This window comes from Plasmodium knowlesi (genome assembly GCF_000006355.2).
Source record: "Plasmodium knowlesi strain H genome assembly, chromosome: 1".
In the NCBI taxonomy this organism is placed as follows: domain Eukaryota; phylum Apicomplexa; class Aconoidasida; order Haemosporida; family Plasmodiidae; genus Plasmodium; species Plasmodium knowlesi.
In genome coordinates this window covers 400,734-424,361 of record NC_011902.2, presented here as the reverse complement: position 1 = coordinate 424,361, position 23,628 = coordinate 400,734, and the positions used below count along the sequence as shown (strand labels likewise).

Genomic DNA, 23,628 nt, shown 5'->3' with positions numbered 1-23,628 from the left:
TAATAATTCACGAGGATCCCCAACGTTTTAGCAAATTTGCCGCACGAAATGGGTAACTCCCCCTCCTCACACATAACTTTTATTCGCGTGCCCTTGGCTCTCTCCCTTTTGTTTAGCTCTTACCGTAGGGGCAGACATGCCGCATGTGCACACAGATAAAAGTTATGTATGAGGAGTGAGGGCACCTACACTGTTGAGGGATTATGTAGGAAAAGAATAAACATTTCTACAGGGGGATACGCATTACGGGAAAAAAAAAAAAAAAAAAAAAAAAAACAGTGCACAAACGGGAAAGGGGAAATTTTCCAAAACGCACAGGATGTGACTTGCTCAGTTTGTAACTGTAGAACAGCTGCTACACAGGTTATGCATTTTTTTTTTTTTTTCCCGTAATGCATATTCTTCAATTCATGCGAATGGAACAAAAGAAAATTCCTAAGGTGTACACATAAGCAGCTTTTTCGTTCCGTGTAAATGACCAAAGTGTATTTTGTCCCCTTGAGAAACAGTTGGGTGTTTTTCTCAATTGGCTTAGGCGGTGTAAATTTTTTTTTTTTTTTTTTTTTTTTTGACCCTCTATAGATTTCGCGATACCTTTGTTTTATTCATTTTTTCATTCGTCCTATCGTTTGTTCATTTGATCTTTTCCCCATGCAGCCGTTTTTTTCGCACGTCCGGCGGATATTTATTTGACTCAGTCCTTTTTTTTTTTTTTTTTTTTTTTTTTTTTTTTTTTACCCACCTTTGTGCCTGAGGCAGACGCATGGGCCATATTAACCTGAACGGGTGCATGTGCTCTCAAAAGCGTGTGTAATATTTCTGCGCAAGTTATCGGCTCACACTTGTCGTACTTGCATCCGCCTAGCAGGAAGTAGATCGGTGGCCCACGTGGAGGGGCCAACTGGATGGGAAGTCCATCGTAAAAGCGCTGTATTGATAAGTGTATAATTTATCACCAGCTACTCCTTTGATGGGACTCCCTTGATGTGTCTCCTCCCATGTGTTCACCCCTGCGTATACGTGCAAGGAGGGATAACCAGATCGAACAAGATCGAACCAAACCAAGACACCGCGCATGTGTATATGTACGATTATAAAAATATTTTGTATATTTCTCTCCCTATTTGTATTCCATGCATTAAGGCTTACCTGTTCACAGATGTAGTGGAAGAGTTCTTTCTCTGAACCATAGTCGGAAGACTCCCTTCGGTGTCTACTTCGTCAAGTACAAACAACATCCACGTATGTAGAAGTACCAGAAGGGGTGGTTGCCGATTCACATTTTCATCATGTATTTATAAGCCAATTTGTATTTTTTGCGATTGAGTTTGTGACGACGCATTCTTTTGTGGAACTCTAGAGGAACCTCCTTTTATCAGTGTGGGCAGTTACAAATCCTACTGCTTGAATAGCCATTGTTCTCGCTCTGCTACATTTCCTTTCTTCCACTCAAGTGCGCGTGCTCAATTTGATTGTACTATATTTTTTTTTCCAAGTGGAAGTAATTTTTTTGTTTAGCTGCGGTGATATGGGGAGTTACAGCGAGATCACTCCCCAATTTGTGTTACGTACGTTTAGTTGTCTGGTCTCCATATTACGAATAATCGACGCAGTAGTGGCGTGTGTGCGCCCTTCATAGGATCCTTTCGCCCATATGACACCGAATAGCGAAGAAGCAGTATCCCCAAAGACGCAATGAGCATAACTGAACAAAGCACAGAACCCCAAATGACAGAAGATCAAAAATCATGGGCAATCGCAGAGACCCCATCAAGATGAAAACACACAGGAGCGGAATGCTCCCTAACAAAAATTCGATCCTCACAAAGGAGCAACGAGTAGCACACATACTCCTAAAGGAAGGGATAAACTACGTCGAAAATGGAAACGTAGGAACAATAAAAAATGATGAGTATGTGAGGACTTTGCTTTTTGATTATGAGAATTACGACGTGTCTGAGGAAGATGAGGAAAGCCACCACAAATTGTTCAGATTTCATCTCAGAAGAAATGGAAGGGAGAAATATCACACAAGAGGAAAGTGCACTTCCTGTAGAAATGTATACTCCAAGGGGAGACAGAGGAACAGAACGAACATGTGTACTCTGTTTCCCCATAAACACAACCATGGTAATCAAAGAGAAGGAATTATAATAAATGATATTGTAATCACTCCACTTGGAGGATCCTACGATAGAATCATTTGTAAACGGAGATTTATCGACAAACGAACAATATGTAAGGTAAAGAGAGTGAATAAGAAGACATCTTACGGTTATCACATTCCGGGAAAAGCTTCACTGAAGGTGGACAAGAGGAGTATATCTGTCATAAATCCAAGGGGAGGAATTAGTGAATTATCAAACGGGAATCGATGCAACCCACCCATTGGAAATACAGATGGACCAGTCATGAAAACCACTACCCATTCAGAATGGGAGGATTTCATCCACGTGGGAAGAAAAACGGAGGATCTCAAGTCGAGTAAAAGAAGAACTCATTTTTCCCTCTTAAAAAAGAGGACAATAGATAATCATAAAAAAGAACCTCTCCCCATAGGAGAAGTGAAAAACGAATTTGTGAAAATTCAATTTAACGAACTAAATTCGATCTGTGTGGTGAGAGAAGACTTGTGTACCCGCCTTGGAGTAGACAGTCTCCTTAGTGACAACACACAGAAAGCATTCTCCTGTGCGCATAACGTTTCTACGCCTTTTTACGACAACAGTTGTATGTCATGCGTTGAACTGGACAAGCAGGAGAAATGTGCAGATAATGCAGTGACCAAGGGCTATGGAAGGGAAGAGGGGAAATGTCCAAGGGAGGAAAGACAATCCGATGGGTTCCCATCGAGGAGGGATAAAATAGAAGTCTCCGCAAGTGAAGAAAAACGAAGGAAGAAATTGTCGAGAGAATCAAATCGAAAGAAAGCTCATCATGTGGATCGTCCACCCCAGGCAAATTCGACTGTTCCAAAAGACGGCATGTGCCACAGCGCAAATGCACTCTTCTGTAGATCCAGGAGCAGAGACTTGTTCAACGAGCGCAATAACGAAATAATGGTGAATGAGCAGGGTGGAGATGATGATCAACGACGGGGTGAATTGAGAAGAGAAAGCATCGCCACGAGGAGGCCCTCCGTGGACATCTCCTTCGATAGCGACTTGAGGGCAGTCCAAATTACTATGCCCGATTTGAGATCCCACGCTTTTCAGGCGGGTACCGTGGTGAGCAAGGGAAACTCTGGGGGGAAGCGGCATGAGCGTGGCTCCAGGACGGAGCAGAAAGTGAAGCAGATGGAACAGTCAAAGGAATTGAATGTGGGAGAGGCAGACCTACTGAACCAGGAGAAATCCACTCCCAGTGCAGGAAAAATGAAGGTAAATCTGAACGAACTAACGAACAGAGAGAAGCGACGCGATATGGAAAATGCGTACGTGAAGTACATTTACAAACGACAGGAATCAGACGAAGTCCCCGCAGAGAAGCGAAACAGATATGTTACCTTCGGAAGAGAAGAAAAAGACGCATTAAAAATTGAGAGGACATCGGAGAGAAGAAAAAACGGAGGAAGGAACTACAAAGACCAACTGAGCAGTTTAATGAACCTAAGACATGCACAGTTTGATGGTAATGTTCACGGATTTGGAGAAACTCTAAAATTCATGAAATACAGAGAGCTACTGAGAAAGTACATGGGCACCTTCTACAACTACAGTTCAGTGAAATGCGCAACGTACATCATCCTCTATGCCCTAATAATCAAAATAATAACTCAGGTATCGAAAAATCTAACCACATCTAGTGGTACCCTCTCTAGTGAAAAATCGAATAATATAAACGTTGTCTGGTACAATGACTCTAACTTATTTTTGAATGTACACGATATGGATGGAATCATTCAATCCATCTGTTATGTTTCTCTGTTGGTTTGTATTTTCCTCCTTTTAAAATTGGGTATCCCATCAAATTATTTGCTAGCAGGGAGACTAACCATTTTATTTATGCTCCTTTTCTTTGCTCAAATTCCTATCCTCATCTATGCGAATTTTATGGTCCTGAAAAAAGAGGAAGGGATAGCCAAAGCACAAGCAAAGGTGTTCGATAAAAAGGATTACTTTAATCTCCACATGCAGAGGGTATACGATGTGTTCTACATTGACACACTGAACTTACTAGTTTACACCATTCTGTTGACTCTGGTTTCTTTGTATGCCACTTACCATAAGTTGATTTATCCCCATCTGCTCAAATTCTATTTGGATACCATTTTTTTGAGCTCCTACACTATTGTGAAGAAGGAAGTTATTCAGTTCAGGGTGCCAAACAATATCGATGCCTACTACCTCAATCAGATGAACAGTTACATGTTTAATTCTCTTTATAAGAAGCAGGACGACTTTACGCAGGATAATTTGGAAAGCAACACGAGGAGTGCCATTGGCTACAACATTGTCATTAGGAAGGAGAGATGTTCCCTTTTCAGGCATCTGTTCAGGCGGGATGATTCCAACTCGGTGCAAGACAAGGGGGATCATGCCAAGGTGATAGGTGCACCAAGTGGCATAAGTGCTCAAAGAACTAAAAGGACTCAAAGTGCTCATAGTACTGAAAGCGGTGAAACTGTTAAACGTACATGCGGGTGGCAAGGAACCACTCATGCACATACGCGAAACCAGTGGAACATGAACTTTTACATAATCTTCTACATCGGAGAGTTGGACGAACAGGGAAGACCGCACGGGTTCGGCTACTGGCGGGGGATCAACTTGGAGGGGGAAGTGCTCATTGGGTACTGGTTCCACGGTATTCCTGTGGGCCCCTTCAAGTGCCGCGACTTCAAGACGGGATCTGGGTTCATGTGCATAAAGATTGGCTATGGACGCACTAACTGCGAACCAAACGATTTGGACATAGGTTCGGAAAGGAGAATCTACATGAAAAATAACATGAAAAATAACATGACAAATAACATGACAAATAACATGACAAATAACATGAAAAATAACATGAAAAATAACATGAAAAATAACATGAAAAATAACATGACAAATAACATGACAAATGATGAGAATGCACAAATTCGATCCGATCGCCCGATAACCCATACCAACGAGGACATATATCTACATTTGCACCTTTTCACCCACCTGCAGGTCTGGCGGACACGGAGTGTTGTGTAAGCGGAGCCTTCTACAGAACCTTTCCCCGGGTAGTTTTCTACGACCTGAACTTAACAAGCCCCAACCAAAGGAGAAAAAACAATGATCAAGGCAAACACGGTATTATGGAAAAGAAGGAATGCTCTGAGTACCTACACATCAGAAGAGCTAGCAACGACATACTGCGCGTTGACTACGCCAAGCTTCTACAAGACAGTGAGGATGATGGAGAAGGAAAAGCCGATGACGTCGAGCCAGATGAAGAGAAAAAAATTGGCCACCATAACGATATGGATGAGATGTATTCGGAGAGTCTAAGGAGGAGAAGAAGAACAATGGAAAGATTACGAAAAAAAGAAACAGAAGTAATAGAAGAGAAAAAAGGAAGAAGGTTTATCAGTACCTCCAGTAAAGAGAACCATAGAGAAAGATCCAACAACAGATCGTCCATCATGTACGATGAGGCCCCCCCTTCCATCGTTAACGATGAACCATTTCTAAAAGGAGAGTTACTAAATTATGATGACATTTGCAATCTGAGCTACGATCTTAACGATCTGACTTTGGATAATGAAACTCATTCCGTGATGAATAAGAAAATAGACACAAGCAATGGATTGACAGAAGAGGAAAATGACCAACTAGAGGAGGAGAAACAATCACAACAAGCACACCCACAGAAGGGATGGAGAGTTGTGCAGAGCGCCATTGATAAATCTTCCACTTTTCCGGAGAAAAACTTTTCCCGTAATTCATCACCATTATTTCCCTTGTCTTTTCCTTCTTCTCCCTCTTTGCGTCATCCTCCTTCTTCATCATGTTCATCCACTTCATCTTCTTCTTCTTCTTCCGCCTCTTCTTCTACTTCCCCTCCTGATCTCTTCGATGCGAAGGAAATGCCAACCTTGATGGATGAAGGTGATACGCATATCACTGACATCGAGCAGGGTTGGCGCGCCGAAATGGGTGCAACCAAAGTGAGAGAAGGGAGACACCTTGAACATAAATCTGGAAGACCAGTTAAGTATGTCACAGAGTTAGATGAACACACACAGATACAAAAGAAGCATAAGCATAGGAGAAAGAAAAAAAAGATGTCATGTAAAAAAATGGACAAGGGTAAAGGAAGTAGGGAAAAGTACTACCACATATCGGAAGAGGAGAAACGGTCTCGCAGATGGAACAATCATTCTCGGAACGATAGCTCCCCTGACTTTGAATTGGAGAAAGGGGATCAGGTTCATATCCGACCAAGGAGGAAGTGCCAGGACATGCGGATGGAGCACGGGTTTGCGAGGCAAGGAGGTGATATAGACGAAACGCACAATAGGTATGATAAGCGTGAAGGCACTGATTACGATGCTACACACGGTGATGACATAGCACAGACCGGGGGAAAAGAACGAGGGATCACGCGTCACCAGTCGAATGTAGCAAAGACGTCAAGGATAAGAAGGAAGAGCCTGGCAGAACACGAATTAGCTATCGCATCTGGGAAGTTAAGTTCGGAGCTCAAGGCGGGGGTGAAAAAGACACGCAGAGGGAGCCGGAAGACGGGGCATAAAAGGGTGCAGATGCACATGGAAGACGGGGGGAAACGGAACAAAGTAGGAAACTCTGTGGAACCTTCCATAGGGTCAGCAATCCTAGACGCAACAAAGGAGATAACATCAACAAAGGAGGTAAGTACAACAAAGGAGGTAACTACAGCAAGGGAGGTAACTACAGCAAGGGAGGTAACTACAACAAGGGATGTAACTACAACAAAGGATGTAACTACAACAAAGGAGGTAACACCAACAAAGGAGGGATATAGAACCAAGGAAGGAGACGAGAACCAACCTAACGGAGAGATCAACGGAGGGACCGAAGTGAAGAGGAAAATCAAAAGGCACATCGGATACAGCATGACGAACACCTTACTGCACCTAAGAAAATTCAAACAATTGAAGATTAAAAAAAAAAAAAAAAAAAAAAACATACAAACGAAAGAAAAGGGAAAGAACAAAACGAAAACATATATAAAGAAAAGGAATTCGGGGGCAAGGAGGACGTTCCTACCCAGGGCACTTTCAGGAACATTGCCAAAATTAAAAATAAAAAAAAATAAAAAAAATATTTTCTTTTCCGACACAATAACAAATGCATATAAAACAAAATGCATGAACATAATTCTACAGAACTTATGTCCACACATGCCCAACTTTGGCATTCTATACAACACTGATTTGCATATATCTATTGATGCCGAGAGGGGCCTTTACATCACTGGTTACATTAACAAAAAAAACTGCAACTTCATTGATGATAAGACTAGAAAAAATGAATTCGAAGACAGCGAGGTAAAAATAAAAATTATTAAGAGGAAGAAAAATACACTTAACTATAAGAAGGGGACAAACAAAAGACTGTACTCTTGGATAGATAACATCAAGGAGCTCAGTTTAGACGGTTGGATAAAATGTGAACTGGCCGGTTGTCTAGAAGCGGTCATTTTTATCCATGGCTATAATACCAATCACCTCGAGGCTCTCCAAATTCTGGGACAGATGGCTTCCTTTGGCAACTTCCCTAATTATATTAAGCTTTTCCTTTTCAACTGGCCCTCTGGAAAGAACTTTCTCGAATTTTTCATCGCCAAGGATAACTCAAAGAACAAGAAGGGGCACCACGCGTTCAAGTGCTTCCTGGATACGCTACGGAGTAACGGTAATGGAGGGGGGCGAGTAAGGAACTATCCCCCAAGAAGTAATACTGCATCTGCCACCATCACCCTGATAACACATCACCATAATTGTGTTTCTAACTCCACCCTTCTCAGGAATCCGGCATGTCCACATCATCACGCACAGTATGGGCACCAGGATGTTCCTGCTTGCCTTCCACGATATCGTAAAGAGCGACCTCTTCTCCACCATCGACGAGAAAGAAACGGCGACAAATAACCTCACCAAGATGAAGCTCATCACCCTCACCATGATGAACCCAGAGTACTACCTAAGTGACTTTGTAAACAAGGAGTACGTCTTCCTTCGCTCCTTCTGTACAGTAATATCCATTTATTGTGATTCAAACGACAAGGCATTAAGATGGGCAGAAATTTTCAGTGGAACCAAGTCCCTTGGAAAAAATGTATTCGATTTAAACATATGCAAAAACAACTCTCATAGCGGATCGAATGGACTGGACAACTATATCTTCGATAGCAACAAGTTGGATTACTTTTCCATTCCAGTTAGAAACAAAACGAATGAAAGTGATGACAGTTGCCAGGGACCAAAATTAGTTTCTTCCTTTTTTGACTGTGAAAATTTCGATGTATCAAATGAGCAAATGAGAAACAAAGGAATGATGACTACCCTTGTACAGAAACTAAAAAAAGTTTTTCATTTTTTTTATAGAAAAAGGGGCAGAGTTGATTCAAACGAATTCAATGAACAAATATCCATACAGAACGATCAGGGCAAAGCCAACAAAGATATGGCTCACCACAAGTTCGTTCATCAGCCACCTATGTTTAGGAATACACTGCTCGTTTTTACGGGAATAGAACCCATTTACTGTTGTAGAGATAATCGTGATTGGTTAGATGTAGATGTCATTGATACCACTTGGTTAGGATCAAATGTTCACACATTGAGACACTCCTACTGGTCACTGAACAGAGAAATTATTGAAGACATTCGAGAACTTATTGTCACTAGGAAAAGGGCTAGGCAAAGGACATCTAGATTGGACCGCCGGGAGGGCAACGTCTGGGTTTATAGAGTCGCCCCTTCTCACCTGAAGTCTATATTCGATTCGGACATATAAAAGTGCCCCACCACATGTAGCCGGGATTGGGAAATGGACGTGATCACTGTCGCGTCGTTCACCTGGACTATAACGGGAAACTCATCAAACCAATCATTAATTGATCATTAATTGATCATTAATTGATCAACCTGCCGCTCCTCCCGCGGAGGGACACCTTCAAATGAGAATCCCCTTTAACCCTCCTCCAGGGGCGTGAAATTCCTCCACCACTTGTTCTGCGGGTACCAGAGAGGGAGAACTCCTGGAGAAAATTTGGTCTAGTGTTGATAAATTTGTAGACCTCCATATAAGCAGATCCGCACAAGTGCCCATCTGTTTCTTGAGAATGGAATTTCCCCTGCGTGACTATTTTTCCCCAGGGAAACTTATCACCTGCTTTTGTTTCAAAGTTCTTCGTTCATGTCTACATGTGTTCATACACATATGCATGTATTCTTTTCCTCATGACACAAAAAAAAAGAAAAAAAAAAAAAAAAAAAAAAAAAAAAAAATGACGCACCAGGACGCACGTACAGGTTCATCAGTGTATTGATTCCAACAAAGGAACATAACGGGGTCTACCTTCCTGCTAAGGTGTTTTTTTCTGGCGGTATTCATATGACACTAAGTTCTCCTTTGAGTTCGTGGGGACGCAGGGAAGGTGGTTCTCTTTTGGGCCTCCGCTTGCTTACTTCCCTTGGTTACTTCGTTTCTCTATTTCGCTTTGTCTCTTGGCCGCTCCACCGATTGACCCCCCTAGGATGTCTTCCGGCGGAGGATCTCCCGTTGCACCTCCTGGATGGCACTGTTCCGATTCTGCAGGTGCTTGGAAATGTCGTGCTCCCTCATCTCGGGCTTCATCACCAGGTGGACGCAACAAGATCCCATAGCCATGCACAAGAAGGATGTGGATACAATAAACAAGTATTTCCTGAAAGGAACCCCCAACGGCATTTTTCCTTTTCTCGTCTTGATTTTAAAAGGGAATAGGAGTCACCTAAAAAGTGGGGAGATAAACATTTGGAATTGTCATTTGTGGTTTAGAAGGAGTGGAAGTAGCTGGGCGAACATAGGCACTTCTGCAAAAGGGTGAGTGTGAGTACTACTTTATACCTGCATTGAGATGCACGCACAGGTGGGAATAACGCGTGGGCCTTTTTCACCGGGGGGGGGATGACTACGCGGGGTGGAAAAAAGTAACTCGCGCAGAGGTTACAGGGGAAATGCAGATATACATATGTATATGTATCAATGCATGTATTTTTTTTTTTTTTTTTTTTTTTTTTTTTTTTTTTCTTGTTACCCTAGTGGGAAGAACCAATAGCCGTCACCTGTTGACCCACACCTATACTGATACATGTGAAAGTGCACCCCATGGGGTTTTCTACAATTCCTCTCCCCCCGTTAAGTCAAACGCAACAACGAAGGGGATCGCTCCGACGGGAAGAACGCTTAGCGAGATATGCACCATTGTACACCTGGGAGAATCTGCCAAACGAATGACTCCATAATGATTGATGCGTACAGTTTAGCTACCCGTAGGAAAGAACTTAAACGTTGACGAAAGGAGGGACAAAAAATAAATTACATTCCTCTAGTTGGAAGTGGAGGGACAGATGATTTACTCTGGATGGGGTGCTTCTACGATGGGAACATGAAGCGTTCTGCTTAGTGCGGCCAGAAGGCAGTGAGAAGAGGAAATGCATATGCAGGGGAGGCAGAGAGCGAAGAAAGCACTTCGTGGGGGTTGCTTTCGTGGTGGTTCCAGTTCCGCCTTGTGGCGTCTTATTTCGTGCTTGCCTCACCCCGATGAGTTCCTGCATGAGCCTCGCATTAGGAAGAGAGTAATTTAAGGTGAAAAAAAAAAGGGGGGAGGTGCAATTTAGTATGGGGTTTGATATTACTCTCTGTTCTATTCCCCTCGATGAGTGTGTAACATTCATCTTTTCAGGCAATTCCATTTCAACGGGTTGTCCAAGGGTATTTTTCCCGAACGGACGAGTTCACCTTCCATGGTACCCCCACCCTTTTTCAATCGTTCCGCCGTACCACCCACTTGGCATTGCAGTCCATGTGTCCACTTTCTCCTTGGCTATGTAATACATCATATGGCCCAGTTACTACATTGTATTTCTTCGCATCAGGAAGTTATCCCTTCGAAGTGTCCTCCACGAAGGTCCTGGATCATTTCCAAAGTAATGTCAACCATACGTGGGTGCACTCGGGAGTAACCGGATGGTGGGTATACCAAAACATGTTATAAAAAAAAAAAAAAAAAAAAAAAAAAAAAAACTTTTTGACGAAGTTGACAATTTTTTTTTTTTTTTTTTTTTTTTTTTTTTTTTTTCTGCACATGAGTGATGCGTTTCTTTCATGCTAAAAGATTAGTATATTATTTCTTTGCGATTTGTTTAGGGAAAAATTTTTCCTTTCTCATTCCGTTCGTTTTTACTTTTTTTTTTTTTTATTCCCCTTTTGAGGCGCTGAGAAATGTCCCATAGCAAAGCGCAAATGCATGACCAAAGGTATGCCCGCATTGAGACTGTATTCATATCGCATATGTGTTTCTCACATGGGCATTTCTTTGCAGAACAGCCCTGTTTTTTTGTTTAGCGCGACTGCGTGAGGTAGTGATATCCATTTACCTTACCTCCGTCGTCTGTGTGTTACTTTGTGTGTAGGAAATAAGGCAGTGATGGTAAAATCAGGGGCGGAGAAACCATGACCTGTACTGCTCCTTCTTTTTTTTTCACAGTGCATATAGGAGCACTTGTTTGTTGAGCGAACTTGTTACTCCATTTTGTAACGTGATTACGAAGACAGATTACCTATTCTTGGCATTGTGTCATTGGCCTGGTAAGTGCTGCCCGTCCACCAACACAACCGCAGTTACTACTACCTGCGAATCGAATGGCCGAGACACAGACCGCGGAACGCGACTACAGGCGAGGCCGTGCGGCCGGGGGATCTAGCTCCACAAGCCCAAAAGGCTCTGGCGGTAGTGCCCGTTTGGATGGAAAACCCAAAGTAGATTCATTCCATAATAGAGATGGACTGACATTGAAGACATACTCCTGGCAAGTAAAGAACCCAATAGGAGTGATATTCCTAGTCCATGGACTCAACACACATGTACGGTTAGAGTACATGCGACACAACGTAGATATAGTGAGCTCAGAAAAAGCTATTCTGAAGGATGCAGATAATTACTACATTTACAAAGACAGTTGGATTGAGCATTTCAACAAAAATGGCTACTCCGTATATGGCATGGACCACCAGGGACATGGGCAATCTGACGGTTGGAGGAATTTAAAAACAAACGTGAAAAAGTTTGATGATCTGGTATATGATCTGATACAGTACATTAATAGGGTGCACGACGTTATCTGTCTACGGGGTCAGAAGGATGCAATGAATGCAGAAACGAGTAAGAGCGGTTCGGCGGATTCCCCCACTTCCGGCACTTCTCCTTCATCCCCCATGTCTGCTGCTTCGCCTGCTTCTTTCGCGCAGAGGAACAACAACTCATGGTCCATTCACAACAACCTGAAAAACACCAAGACGCCTCCCTTCTACATTATGGGTCTCTCCATGGGTGGAAACATAGTACTAAGGACATTAGAAATTTTGGGCAAATCCAAAGATCATAGTGCCAAACTAAACATAAGAGGATGTATATGTTTAGCCGGCATGATATCCATAGACGAATTAGCCTCCAAAGCATCTTACAAATATTTCTACATACCTTGTGGAAAATTTTTTGCCACCGTATTTCCAACCCTAAGACTCACGCCATCCTTGTACTTTAAGAAGTATCCATACGTTAATCAAATTTTTAAGTACGATAAAAATAGAAATAAAAGACCAATAACGTGCAAGTTGGGCTTTGAGCTTCTGAACGCCATTGAAAATTTAAATAAGGACATTCATCATATTCCAAAGGATATCCCCATCCTTTTCGTCCACTCAAGACATGACAGTGCTTGCTTCTTTGGGGGTGCGGAAACCTTTTATAAAAAAATTAATACCAACCTTAAGGAGTTACACGTACTTGACGATATGGACCATGTCCTCACCATGGAACCGGGCAATGAGCGCGTTCTAGAGAAGGTCCTTGCGTGGTTGTCTTCCCTCTCCCGATCGGATGCAAGCGGCAGCTAGCTCGCGCTAACATTACCCTAACCTTACCCTAACCTTAGTCTAACCCGCTCCAGTTGAATACCCCTTGGTTAATTCACCCCAGTTAAAATCCACCCTCGTTAATTCATCCCATGTGTGCTACGCCCGATTGCGCCCGCATAAAACTGCGGCGTGTGTAGGCCTCCCTTTTTCCACAGTGCCAAAGTAGGTTCCCTTTTTTGCCACTTGTTCCGAAGCTGCACTGCATGTCGTCGCAACACGCGACAAGTGTCAAATCTCCCGATGGGGGAATACAATCGAATGTACACATAAGCTGTTCTTGTAGTTTGTTTTTTTTTTTTTTTTCGGTATTATCATCTTGGCATTGTGTTGTTTGCGTTGTTTTTGAATTACTACCTTTGCATTATTTTTTCGCATCATTCGAAATTGAGGTTCCTCCAAAACGGATCATACATTTAACCACCCTTTTCCGACCTGACGCCTTTTTCTTTTTAAATATATTTTTCCACACTTCGAGGAGTGAAGAAAAATATAAACCAATAACATATGTGTGGACATGCATCTCCGCACCCTATATCAGGCGGGAAATTTACGATCCCCCCCCAAGAAGGCAGGGCGCCGCTTTCCCGGGATTTCCGTTAATGGTGTTTTTCTTGCCCCGTTGAAGGAACGTGTATATAATATTGTAGAACGGATCAACAGGTATATAGGGGAAGGGGCGAGAAGTTTAACGGATCGATCTGAAAATGGTGCAAAAAAAAATAATTCTATATAGTGTATACATGTCAGCACACTGTGTTATCATCACTTGAGGCGATCCTCATATTGTAGCGCTTTAATACTCCTCAAAGTTGATCTCCCTATAAATGGAGAGAGGCACGTGAAAAGAAAAAGATCTCATGGCAACAGCAGGCCCGAACATCACCCTAAAAGGAAGAATTATTTTATTTTGCTTATACTCTCCCCCACCATTTAGAAAAAAAAAAAAAAAAAAAAAAAAAAAAAAAAAAACGGTATACTTGCACGTCCCCATGTTTGTCAAAATTTTTTCAGCCCGCGAAGAGAGTCATTTGAATGAAAAAAAAAAAAAATAGTAGTCAACGCGAACCTTTTTTAGATGCGTTGTTTTTCATCCATCATTAGAAAAAAAAAAAATTTATTTTTCCCCTTTTACTTATTTCCACCGCTCCACCCCTTTGTTTCTTTTGTATTTTTTTTTTTTTATTTTACAAATAAGTTAATTCCTTTTATAACTGAACAATTTGGTCAATTATATTCTTCCGCTGAAGGTTTTCTTTAACCTTGATTTTTTAATTTTTTCACTTTGCAGTTTTTTAATCTTTGCACTTTTATTTTTCTACATTTTTGTCCTTTTACTTTTTATTTATTTATTTTTTTTTTTTTTTTTTTTGGTTCGCTTGTTCTCTACAGTTTTTTTAATTTTTTTTTCTTTTTTTCTGACCCTTCATTTTCAATTCCGCTCCTTTTTTTATCCGCATATTTATTTTTCAAACTATATTCCCCTGTCACTTATCTTTCCATTTCGTTTTTCTCTCCCCCCCCCTTGCATCTGATCACAACCTGTTGGGTAATTCTCTCTGTGCAGATACTCCACACCACTGACACACAGACAAGCCATGGCAGAGGCCACAAACAGAGGATCCAATAGGGGGTCCCATAATAGGCCCGGAAATAGGGCAAACAACAGGGGAGGGAATAGGGCGGCCAACCGAGGCGCCAACCATTCAGCAAATCGGATGGCAAACGGGGTAGAGAAGGTGACAGAAAAAGAGATTGAGAAGAAGAATTCCTCAATTGAATCCGCTAAAAAAATATCAAATGAGACCGAAAAGGCCACAAGTCAACCAGCAAAAGAAACGCCTAATAAATTAGCCGATAAAGTGGCAAAAGAGACGCCTAATAAGTTAGCCGATAAAGTGGCAAAAGAGCCCCCTAAGGAGGATGAAAAGAAGGCTGCGGATGATAGTAGTAAAGGAACCCAGAACGATATCCTCAAGACAGGATCCTTCAAAAGTCGAGATGGACTAGAGCTGATGACATACGAGTGGGTTGTGGACAAGCCCATTGGTATCATAATACTAGTTCATGCTCTAAACTCCCATGTGAGATTTGAATACCTAAAGCATAATGTCATAATAGAGAGCAAGGAGAAAGCTATTCTGAAGGATGCAGATAATTACTACATTTACAAAGACAGTTGGATTGAGCATTTCAACAAAAATGGTTATTCAGTCTACGGGTTAGATATGAGAGGCCATGGACAGTCAGGGTGTGTCAAAAATGTGAAGACTCACATAAATAATTTTCAAGATATAATTAACGATGTGGTGCAGTATGCTAACATTGTATACGACTCATTATGCGGACAAGGGGAAAAGAAAAAAGAAAGAAAAAAAAAAACAGAAGGTGGTGGGGGTGTTGACAAGTCTATTGATGTGGAATCCTCCCTTACGTCAACCTCCGATAATGACCAAACATTACAAGGAACTCATATCACGCCTGGCAATTCTCCATCCAGTACGGAACAAACCCCCAATGGTGCCAACAATATCAGAAAAAATGACATTCCTCCATTCTACTTCATGGGTCTTTCCATGGGAGGAAATATCGTTTTAAGAATTTTAGAATTGAGAGATAAAAAAGGAGATGAATCTATTAAGCGTTTAAACATAAAGGGAGTGATTAGTCTAGCGGGTATGATTTCTTTAGATGACCTCAAGAAGAAGCCAGAATATAAATACTTTTACATACCTATAGCGAAAATTGCATCTGCTCTTCTTCCAACCATGAGATTGAGCCCTTCTTTGAAGTTTGAAATGTTTCCTTACATTAATGATCTCTTCAGTTTCGACCCCCACTGTTACCATAAAGCCATAACGAACCGTTTCGGGAATGAAATTTTAAAGGCAGTAGATACCTTACACAAGGATATGAAATTCATTCCGGAAGATGTACATATATTGGTTGTGCACTCTGTACTGGATAGCGCTTGTTCGTACACTGGGGTGTCGAAATTTTTTAATGCTCTTAAAACGAAGAACAAGGAGTTGTTCACCCTTGAGGACATGGACCATATTCTACCACTGGAACCCGGCAATGAAAAAATTCTGAAAAAGGTTATGGACTGGCTTTCTCACCTGCAGTGCGTCAAAGCATAAACCGAATGTTCTCTTTAAGAGATATAACTTGATTGGATTTTCCTCTCTCGGTTGGGGTGAAAACCTCCAATTGTACTCACATGTACTAATTTATTTACGACCCGGATTAATCTTCCCAGAAGAGCAAAATTCCATGCGCACTTGCTGCATCTGCTCGTGAGCATACCTTATGGACATACGTTTGCATGCGCTATAGAGAAGAACACACCCTGATTTGGACAGTTCACGACAAATTCAAGCAGATTACATGTCAGAATCTGGACAGACAGAATAAGTGTAACTTCCCGTCTGTCCATGTTACCTTCTTTAATGTATTATAAGATTTGCATCTGTGGAGTCGCCACTTAACGGGTTTAAGTGGAGCATTAAGTATAGTTAGCCACCAATAACGGCATGGTTACCCGTTCTTACGTGTTACATTGTCCATGCTATGAATCCCTTCTTTCTTTTTCTTTTTCTTTTTTTCTTTTTTTTTTTTTTTTTTTTTTTTTTTGTACAATACGATTGCATATTCTCGCTTATTTACAATTATAAAAAGAAGGAATCATTTTTTTTTTTTTTTTTCATATGAACTGTTTTAATCAAGTAGATTAACAAACCGCCCTCCTGCTAGTATTTAAAAAATGGTGGCACTTGCCCCACAGGCATGATGGTTGCAACGGAAGGAAAGTGCTTCACTACCTCATCGGACTGTACTTTCACCCCTTCGTGGCCCCAAACATATGTTGACCACACAAGGGAGCCTTTTTTTTTTTTTTTTTTTTTTTCTCTCCCCGAGGTGAATTTTACCCGTTGCGTAAAAAAGTAACACAAAAATAAAATCACTCTCGTTGTCAAAAAGTAGCTGCAACGGGATCGATAAACAGAGGAGTGTCTATCGAAAAGGGGGGACTTCACCGGCGATGGAGTCATATGTTTGTGTATGCATACGAAACGTTGGCATATTAGCCTAGCTCACTTGTGCACATAGTAAAAATAAGCTACCAAGGGGAGAAAGAAACAGGCGTTATAGAATATCAAAGTTGAAGATCAACTTTTTGCACAAGCGGAGCATATGGACGGAACATTTTCCCATTTTTTTTTTTTTTTTTTTTTTTTTTTTTTTTGTGCAGCACTTTGCGTGAACAGTTTATTTTTTATTTTTTATTTTTTTTCCGCCCACAAACGGTGTTGTTAAGGTAAATAATCTTTCCCCCACTTTGCGGTTCATCGTTATGGAGTAGCACGACGAGCGCTCTTTTGCAAATTTTGTTTCTTTTTTTTTTGCGCATAAATAACTTTTTTTTTTTTTTTTTTTTTTCGGAGTTTGTTCCAATAATTTTACTAGCTATATATACACCCCCCCCCGCTGGGCGAGTTCGCGAAGAAGGATCCGCAAGTTAGGCGCTTCGATTCTGAAGGGGAAGAATATGCGTATATTTTAAGCGAGTACACCATTATGGCGGGGCACTCGAATGACCCGAGCAGGTCGGCCGGTGGGGAGGAGGGTTCTGTGCAGGTCAGACGCAGCGACAACAACGGCAATAACAACACTGGCGGATGCAACACCGATGGGCACAGTCAGAGCAACCGTCAGGGTGATTGCGGCGCAGAGAGGGCACCCCCGAGCGGCATACTGAAGAAACAGAGCAAAGGACAAGCTAAGACAGTTCAGCTAAATACCAGTCCAGGGGGAAATCCCCACCACATGGAAGGGAACAGAATAACCGCTCAAGGTATATACGAAAGGGAAGAAGAAAATATTTACAAAAGTGTGTACGAAGTGACCCCGAATGCGGAGCCCAACTTTTTTAATTGCGACACTGTTCCGTGGATATCTTCCTTTTTTTCTCTGAAAGAGGAAGATTTCACTATTTTTGGAAACACGTTGAAGAAGAGAAATATTTTTAAGCGATGCTTCCAACGTATTCACAAGAACAGGAGGAGGAGGTGCATGTCTTTTAACCCCTATAGAGTACCACTAACATGTAAGAAAGTAACCCTTGAAGAAATGTTAATCTCTGAACCAAAAATGAAGAAGAAAAAAAAACAAAAAAAAAAAAAAAAAAATCCAATGCTGCATTATAAACATTTCTATAAGAGGTTTATCCTCAGAGGAAAAAAAAAAAAATGGCTGGAAACACACTCATATCATTCTAGGAGGTTTCATATGGCAAATATTTATGGTTATAAACTTCCTTTAAAAAATTGCAGTAAAATTAGCAGGAGGATTTTCAGGTATAGTAAGAGGAAATCACTAATCCACGACATGTCCTATGTGGAGATTATTCAATTGACTGGTGAGGAGAAAGCCATAGTGGACATGCTAAAGGCGTGCACAAATGTGGAACAGGCAAACATGCTGAGGAGGAAATACCTGCTGGGTTTTCTCCTAGGAAAAATGTTTATCTATCAGCCCGATGATGACACAGTAACGAGGAAGGAGGACAACTTTTTTAACGCGAAAAATGGACTCGTCTGTCCGGCCCACTTCCTATGGCGCGCCCACATAAATGCAGACATGTACTTGAAGAAGAAAAAAAAAAAAAAAAAAAAAAATATTAAATTAAATGTTAGCATTGGTCAGGAGAAAAGTGAATCCCCCGAGGAAGACAAGAAACAAAATGGCAACAACAAACTGGAGAGTCGGGAGAGAGACTTGTGGATATTCGTGCACCCCCTGTGCTTGCAACAGGTTATGGAAATTCTTCAAAATATTAACGGAGCAGTTAAAATAAAACACGTGAAAGATATATGCATGTACGAATTAATTGGTCCAGAGAGCTTCCCCTTGCTTTTGAATATTTTAAAAATAAAAAGTAAGTACACTGTGCGGGACGAGCGAGACCTTTATCGCTTCGATTATGAGAATGTCACATTGCCGTACGATTTTGTCATTCCGCTGTATGCCCTCTTGCCAAAGGCGGTCGGCCCGTTCTTGCTTAACTATAAGGTTAGTGACTGCGCGGTGAAAAAATGGCGCGGTGGGAAAAGCCTAGACGGGAAGGAAGGGGATGCCCCAAATGTCAAGGCCGGTGATTCCCATTCTCAAGGGTCAAAAGGAAACAACAACGGCAAGGACAACGACAGTGATAATGACAATGATAAGGAGAACGACATCGACCTGGTCGAAAACGCCCTAGACTATTTAAGAACAAAAAACGGAAATCCAACGTTAAAAGCGAGCAGTTTCAGCCCCTACGACAATAACATACTGATGAACGAAAGGATCAAACAGAACGTGATAAAAAATATAAGAGTAAACAAGTACGAGCATGTCCGCAGCGGAAAAAAGAAAAAGGTGAAAACAAGTATATTGAAAATGCTCCGAAATAATAAAAATATTGAGAGTTATGATATCCTTCGGGAGAAGCGAATGTCAGGCGTAGCGCTCGGGGACTTGTTCCGTTTGGACGGGGACGCCCCCGCCCCGCAGACGAGGAGGAAGAAAAGGCGCTGGCAATCATCGCAGTCGCAACCGCAATTGCAGCCACAGGAAGGGCAAGGACAGCCCCCCGGGGAAAAATCCACGAACGACGAAAAGGTAATACAAAGCTACATAGAAGATTTCTTGTACAAATCGAAAGACGAAAGAAAAAATGGAGAAGAGATCGACAAAACAACAGGCGACAAGGAGACAAATGCAATTTACGCAGAACTGAAAAAAAACAAACTTACCATATCGCAAAATTCTAAAAAGTACATTAAGATTCCCATCCTTGTCATCAACCAAACGTGTAACAGTAATCAGAGGTACTTAATTCTCTCCCCAGCAAGGAAAAAAAGTTCAGTGTTGTTCCAGCTCCTCGTGCGTAATGGATGTATAGCCATCGGCCTAAAAGAAAGGGAAAAGATACTCAAGTGTTCAGACTTCCTATGTTATCCAAAAGATTTTCCTGATTCGCATGGTGGTATTTTATATAACAAATTCAGAGAAGAGCTAGCCAGAAATAAATATTTTAAGAAGCCACTAAGGAAGAGAATTAATTATTATTGTCTCGGTATAAACAGCCCCTTTAATTATTCTTGGCTATGCATTTTCCCCTACAACAACCACATAAAAATTATAAGGGCCAGTGACTGGTACAATCAATTTCTGTTGAAGACCTTCCTGCACCGCTTTTTATCCATTTCCTTAAAACGATTATGTGTCTTGGACACCGTGGACGGTTTCTACAACTTCATTGATGAGTTCAAGGCCAAGTTTTCCGTTTTTTCAACCTACTTCATTTCTGTGTATGTTCATGCCTACAAGGAGGGCACGCCACAACGCCTCTCGCATGTTTGTTCTCTCACGATGGAACAGTTGGTGAAATTTTTTATGAGTAAGTTTTTCATAGGGTGTAAAACACACCACATATGAGGGAAATACTAATTTGGGTGTATGCACTTTATAGCGTCTACGTATGGGAGAGAGGGAGATTAGCCTGGTACAGCATAATGTGGAACGCATATTAAGATTTTTTATTTATTATTTATTTATTTATTTTCCACCCTTTCGTAGAACACGGGGACACGAACAAAATGACCGAGTGGTTGCTACACCGAAGAAGAACAGTCAACAGGGGAAGGAACAGCAACAAGGTACAGAAGCTGAAAGAGCCAATTAACCGCAGATACAAAAGCAAAGCCATGAAGAGGAATGCACCCCCTGCCTCAGCAAAAACAGAATCCCAGATATATCACTTAGACGAAGAGTCAGACGCCAACCGTGGCGAAAAACACAAAGACGATGAAATAATTTTGGCCTCCAGGAAGATAATTGGCTACGTGTCCAGTGGGGGACACGTCCTTTCGAAGGGCCGCGGATGCGGAGTTGCCCATATCTCCTTCTTCTTCCTTCTGGAGAATTTACTCAATCACGCATTTGTCCTACGCCTGCGTAAGGATTGAGTGCTTCCATGTGTGCAACATTCGTGGGGGAGACCACGATGTGTATACCCCCGAGTTTATATCCCCATATGTATTCACCCATTTCTCCCACACTTAAATTTCATCATGCACACCTCTGCTATCCTTCCCTCGCAGTTGCATCGGACCAAATCAGGATAAACACCCAGGGAAGGGAGTTTCCCTTCCTCGCGCTCATCAGGAATATCGACTCTGTGTACTACTCACACGGTACGTTTGGAGAAGCGATCAAAAGACGCTAGGATCTGCTAGAAAAGAAGAGGGAAAAAATCGCCCGTCTGCTACTTGATAGACAGTTCATCTTCGCTTCCTTTGCACACATGTGTTAAATTTTTTTTTTTTTTTTTTTTTTTTTTTTTTTTTTTTCCTTGCAGTTTGGCTAGCTCTCATAACGGAAGATAAATATTTACCTTTTTAAAAGGCTTTTCAGGCTCGGCACAATTGACACCACTGAACATTTATTGTGTATTTCTTTCCATTTATGGTTTTTGCCACTTGGGGAAAAGACATGGATTTGGCCATTCATGTGACCGTAGAACAAATTCGTTGCAAGGTTTGCCGTCTTCAGTAACTTCTTTTTTTTTTTTTGTCAATCACGTGCCCCTGTTTATCCCCCTAACGATGTGTCCATAAATAAATGGAACACATACACATGGTGGAACCTCCCACCCAGCTTTCAAATTCAATTAATTCTAACTTACATCATGTATGCTTTAATTATTTTGTGTGTGCATAATGTGAATTAGATGAATTTTTAAACAAAAAAAAAAAAAAAAAAAAAAAAAAAAGAAAGAAAGAAAGAAAAAAAGCACATGAACATGGGGGTAAAAATTGTGGGGGGATGGTCAGTTAACCAAATTAATTTGATGACGCTCTTTATCCTTACTTAGTAAGGGAAGCAGAATTATTTAATTTAAAAAAAAAAGGAAAAATGGGGAGAGAGGATCCACGCAGTGGATAAGAAGAATGGATGTATAACAATATCACGCAGATAACTCTGGGACAATGGTATTGTGATGTCCCTACATAGGGAGGACAAACCAGACAGAGAAAAATTCCACGTCATAACTCCACCCTCCCTTCAATAAGAAGATAAAAAAACTTCCGAATTGGCATTTTCCATGAAAATATCTACATACTCATTAACCACTTCAAAATTGACATCGTCCAAATAGATGATGCCTCTCGTTTCAATTATTTTTAAGTCGTCCGACACGGTGCCTTTAATCCCTATGTACTTGGCGTCTTCGTTTATTAGCTTGTCTCTGATGATGCAGTCGACGCAATTGCCTGTGTGGTAAGAAGGGTCGAATGAGGGGTATTTCTCTGTCCAAATGGACATGCATTTGTGGTGTTGCAGTGAAGACAGTGGTAGTAGCGATAACGGCAGTGGAGAGCTGGTTTTTGCTTGTGGAGGGAAGGGGTGTGCCCCATTAAAAATAGCACTTGTTCCACCTACCACAGGCGCTTAACCCCTGTAGACTTACCATTGACCGATTTAAGGCTAATCAACTTGTCCCTCTTGTCCACAATCTCCCCGATGAAGAAAATGTCTTGGTTTATAAAGTCGGATAGATACTTTTCAGAGATGAGCATCCCCACCTTGCGTTGACGGAGCATTTCGTCATCCTTGTCTTGGTCAAATCTATCGTACGCGTTGAAGTTTTTCTCATCGTATATGCCGTCATCATGGGTAATATGTTCCAGGTTATCTATATCGTTCATCATCGTTGTGGGAAGGGGTAGAGTATCAAGGATTGTGAGTTGATCTGTGTTCCTGTGTCGAGCGATCTCCCCGTTTTTCCTGACAAGACTTCTCCTTGCGGAGGCGGCAAGGTGTGATTAACGCCCAGTCAGTGGTGAAAGGATGAGCCGAAGCGAAACAGGAGGAAGCTTCTCTCCCCTCTTTTGGTGCCGCAAACACGAGGGGACAAATCCCTTTTCCTTTTTATTCTTTTTTGTCGCTTTTGCTCACTGTTCGGCGAGCCCAATAGTTCTTCTCTCGTCCTTCTCCGTTGAATTTAGCGCAAAGTGCATCTTTGATTATATGTATTATTTTCTCTCGTACAGTGATGATTGGGTTCTTTCCCTTTGGATAGAAAAAAAATCTTAAGGAGTGAAGAGACGCATAGTTCGTGGTGAGGCCTCTTTTCATTTTCCTATTTGGAAAGCCTAAGCAGCATTCACAATATTTGAGGGAAGAAGGGAAAAAAGGCGGATTCTTTTTTTTTTTTTTTTTTTTTTTTTTTTTTTTTGTGTGCTGAGGGATAAAGTAGGTGTATATTACACGAACGTCGAGAAATGAAAGAGGAGCGCATAGGGTATTTCTCGTTTTCCCTTTGGCGTAGCTTGTAATTGTTTTGTCCCCTCTTTGGTGTTTTCTTCACGCTTTTTTTATCTTCCTTTTATTCGTTATGGTTCTTCTCTTCGCACATTCTCCCACGCTTCTCTTCCTCGTC

The 23,628-nt window shown here is 41.5% G+C and overlaps 6 protein-coding genes across 6 annotated transcripts; 4 read left to right on the top strand and 2 right to left on the bottom strand.

Annotated features, from left to right (window-relative positions):
- Positions 1-1,748: 1,748 nt before the first annotated feature.
- Positions 1,749-8,975, top strand: PKNH_0108600 (conserved protein, unknown function; the record flags this gene model as incomplete). Its single annotated transcript, XM_002257541.1, has 3 exons — positions 1,749-4,917; positions 5,157-7,871; positions 7,984-8,975. 3 exons carry the CDS (start codon positions 1,749-1,751, stop codon positions 8,973-8,975), a joined length of 6,876 nt encoding a protein of 2,291 aa, XP_002257577.1.
- A 738-nt stretch (positions 8,976-9,713) lies between these two features.
- Positions 9,714-9,911, bottom strand: PKNH_0108500 (conserved protein, unknown function; the record flags this gene model as incomplete). The annotated part of the gene is made up of 1 exon (XM_002257540.1): positions 9,714-9,911. The coding sequence occupies one exon, from the start codon at positions 9,909-9,911 to the stop codon at positions 9,714-9,716; it is 198 nt and encodes a 65-aa protein (XP_002257576.1).
- Positions 9,912-11,867: 1,956 nt separating this feature from the next.
- Positions 11,868-13,121, top strand: PKNH_0108400 (prodrug activation and resistance esterase, putative; the record flags this gene model as incomplete). Its single annotated transcript, XM_002257539.1, has 1 exon — positions 11,868-13,121. One exon carries the CDS (start codon positions 11,868-11,870, stop codon positions 13,119-13,121), a length of 1,254 nt encoding a protein of 417 aa, XP_002257575.1.
- A 1,616-nt stretch (positions 13,122-14,737) lies between these two features.
- Positions 14,738-16,279, top strand: PKNH_0108300 (lysophospholipase, putative; the record flags this gene model as incomplete). Its single annotated transcript, XM_002257538.1, has 1 exon — positions 14,738-16,279. One exon carries the CDS (start codon positions 14,738-14,740, stop codon positions 16,277-16,279), a length of 1,542 nt encoding a protein of 513 aa, XP_002257574.1.
- A 1,438-nt stretch (positions 16,280-17,717) lies between these two features.
- PKNH_0108200 (ribonucleases P/MRP protein subunit POP1, putative) lies at positions 17,718-21,587 on the top strand (the record flags this gene model as incomplete). The annotated part of the gene is made up of 4 exons (XM_002257537.2): positions 17,718-20,583; positions 20,763-21,140; positions 21,287-21,379; positions 21,544-21,587. The coding sequence occupies 4 exons, from the start codon at positions 17,718-17,720 to the stop codon at positions 21,585-21,587; spliced, it is 3,381 nt and encodes a 1,126-aa protein (XP_002257573.2).
- Positions 21,588-22,250: 663 nt separating this feature from the next.
- PKNH_0108100 (conserved Plasmodium protein, unknown function) lies at positions 22,251-22,897 on the bottom strand (the record flags this gene model as incomplete). The annotated part of the gene is made up of 2 exons (XM_002257536.1): positions 22,251-22,459; positions 22,657-22,897. 2 exons carry the CDS (start codon positions 22,895-22,897, stop codon positions 22,251-22,253), a joined length of 450 nt encoding a protein of 149 aa, XP_002257572.1.
- Positions 22,898-23,628: the final 731 nt, after the last annotated feature.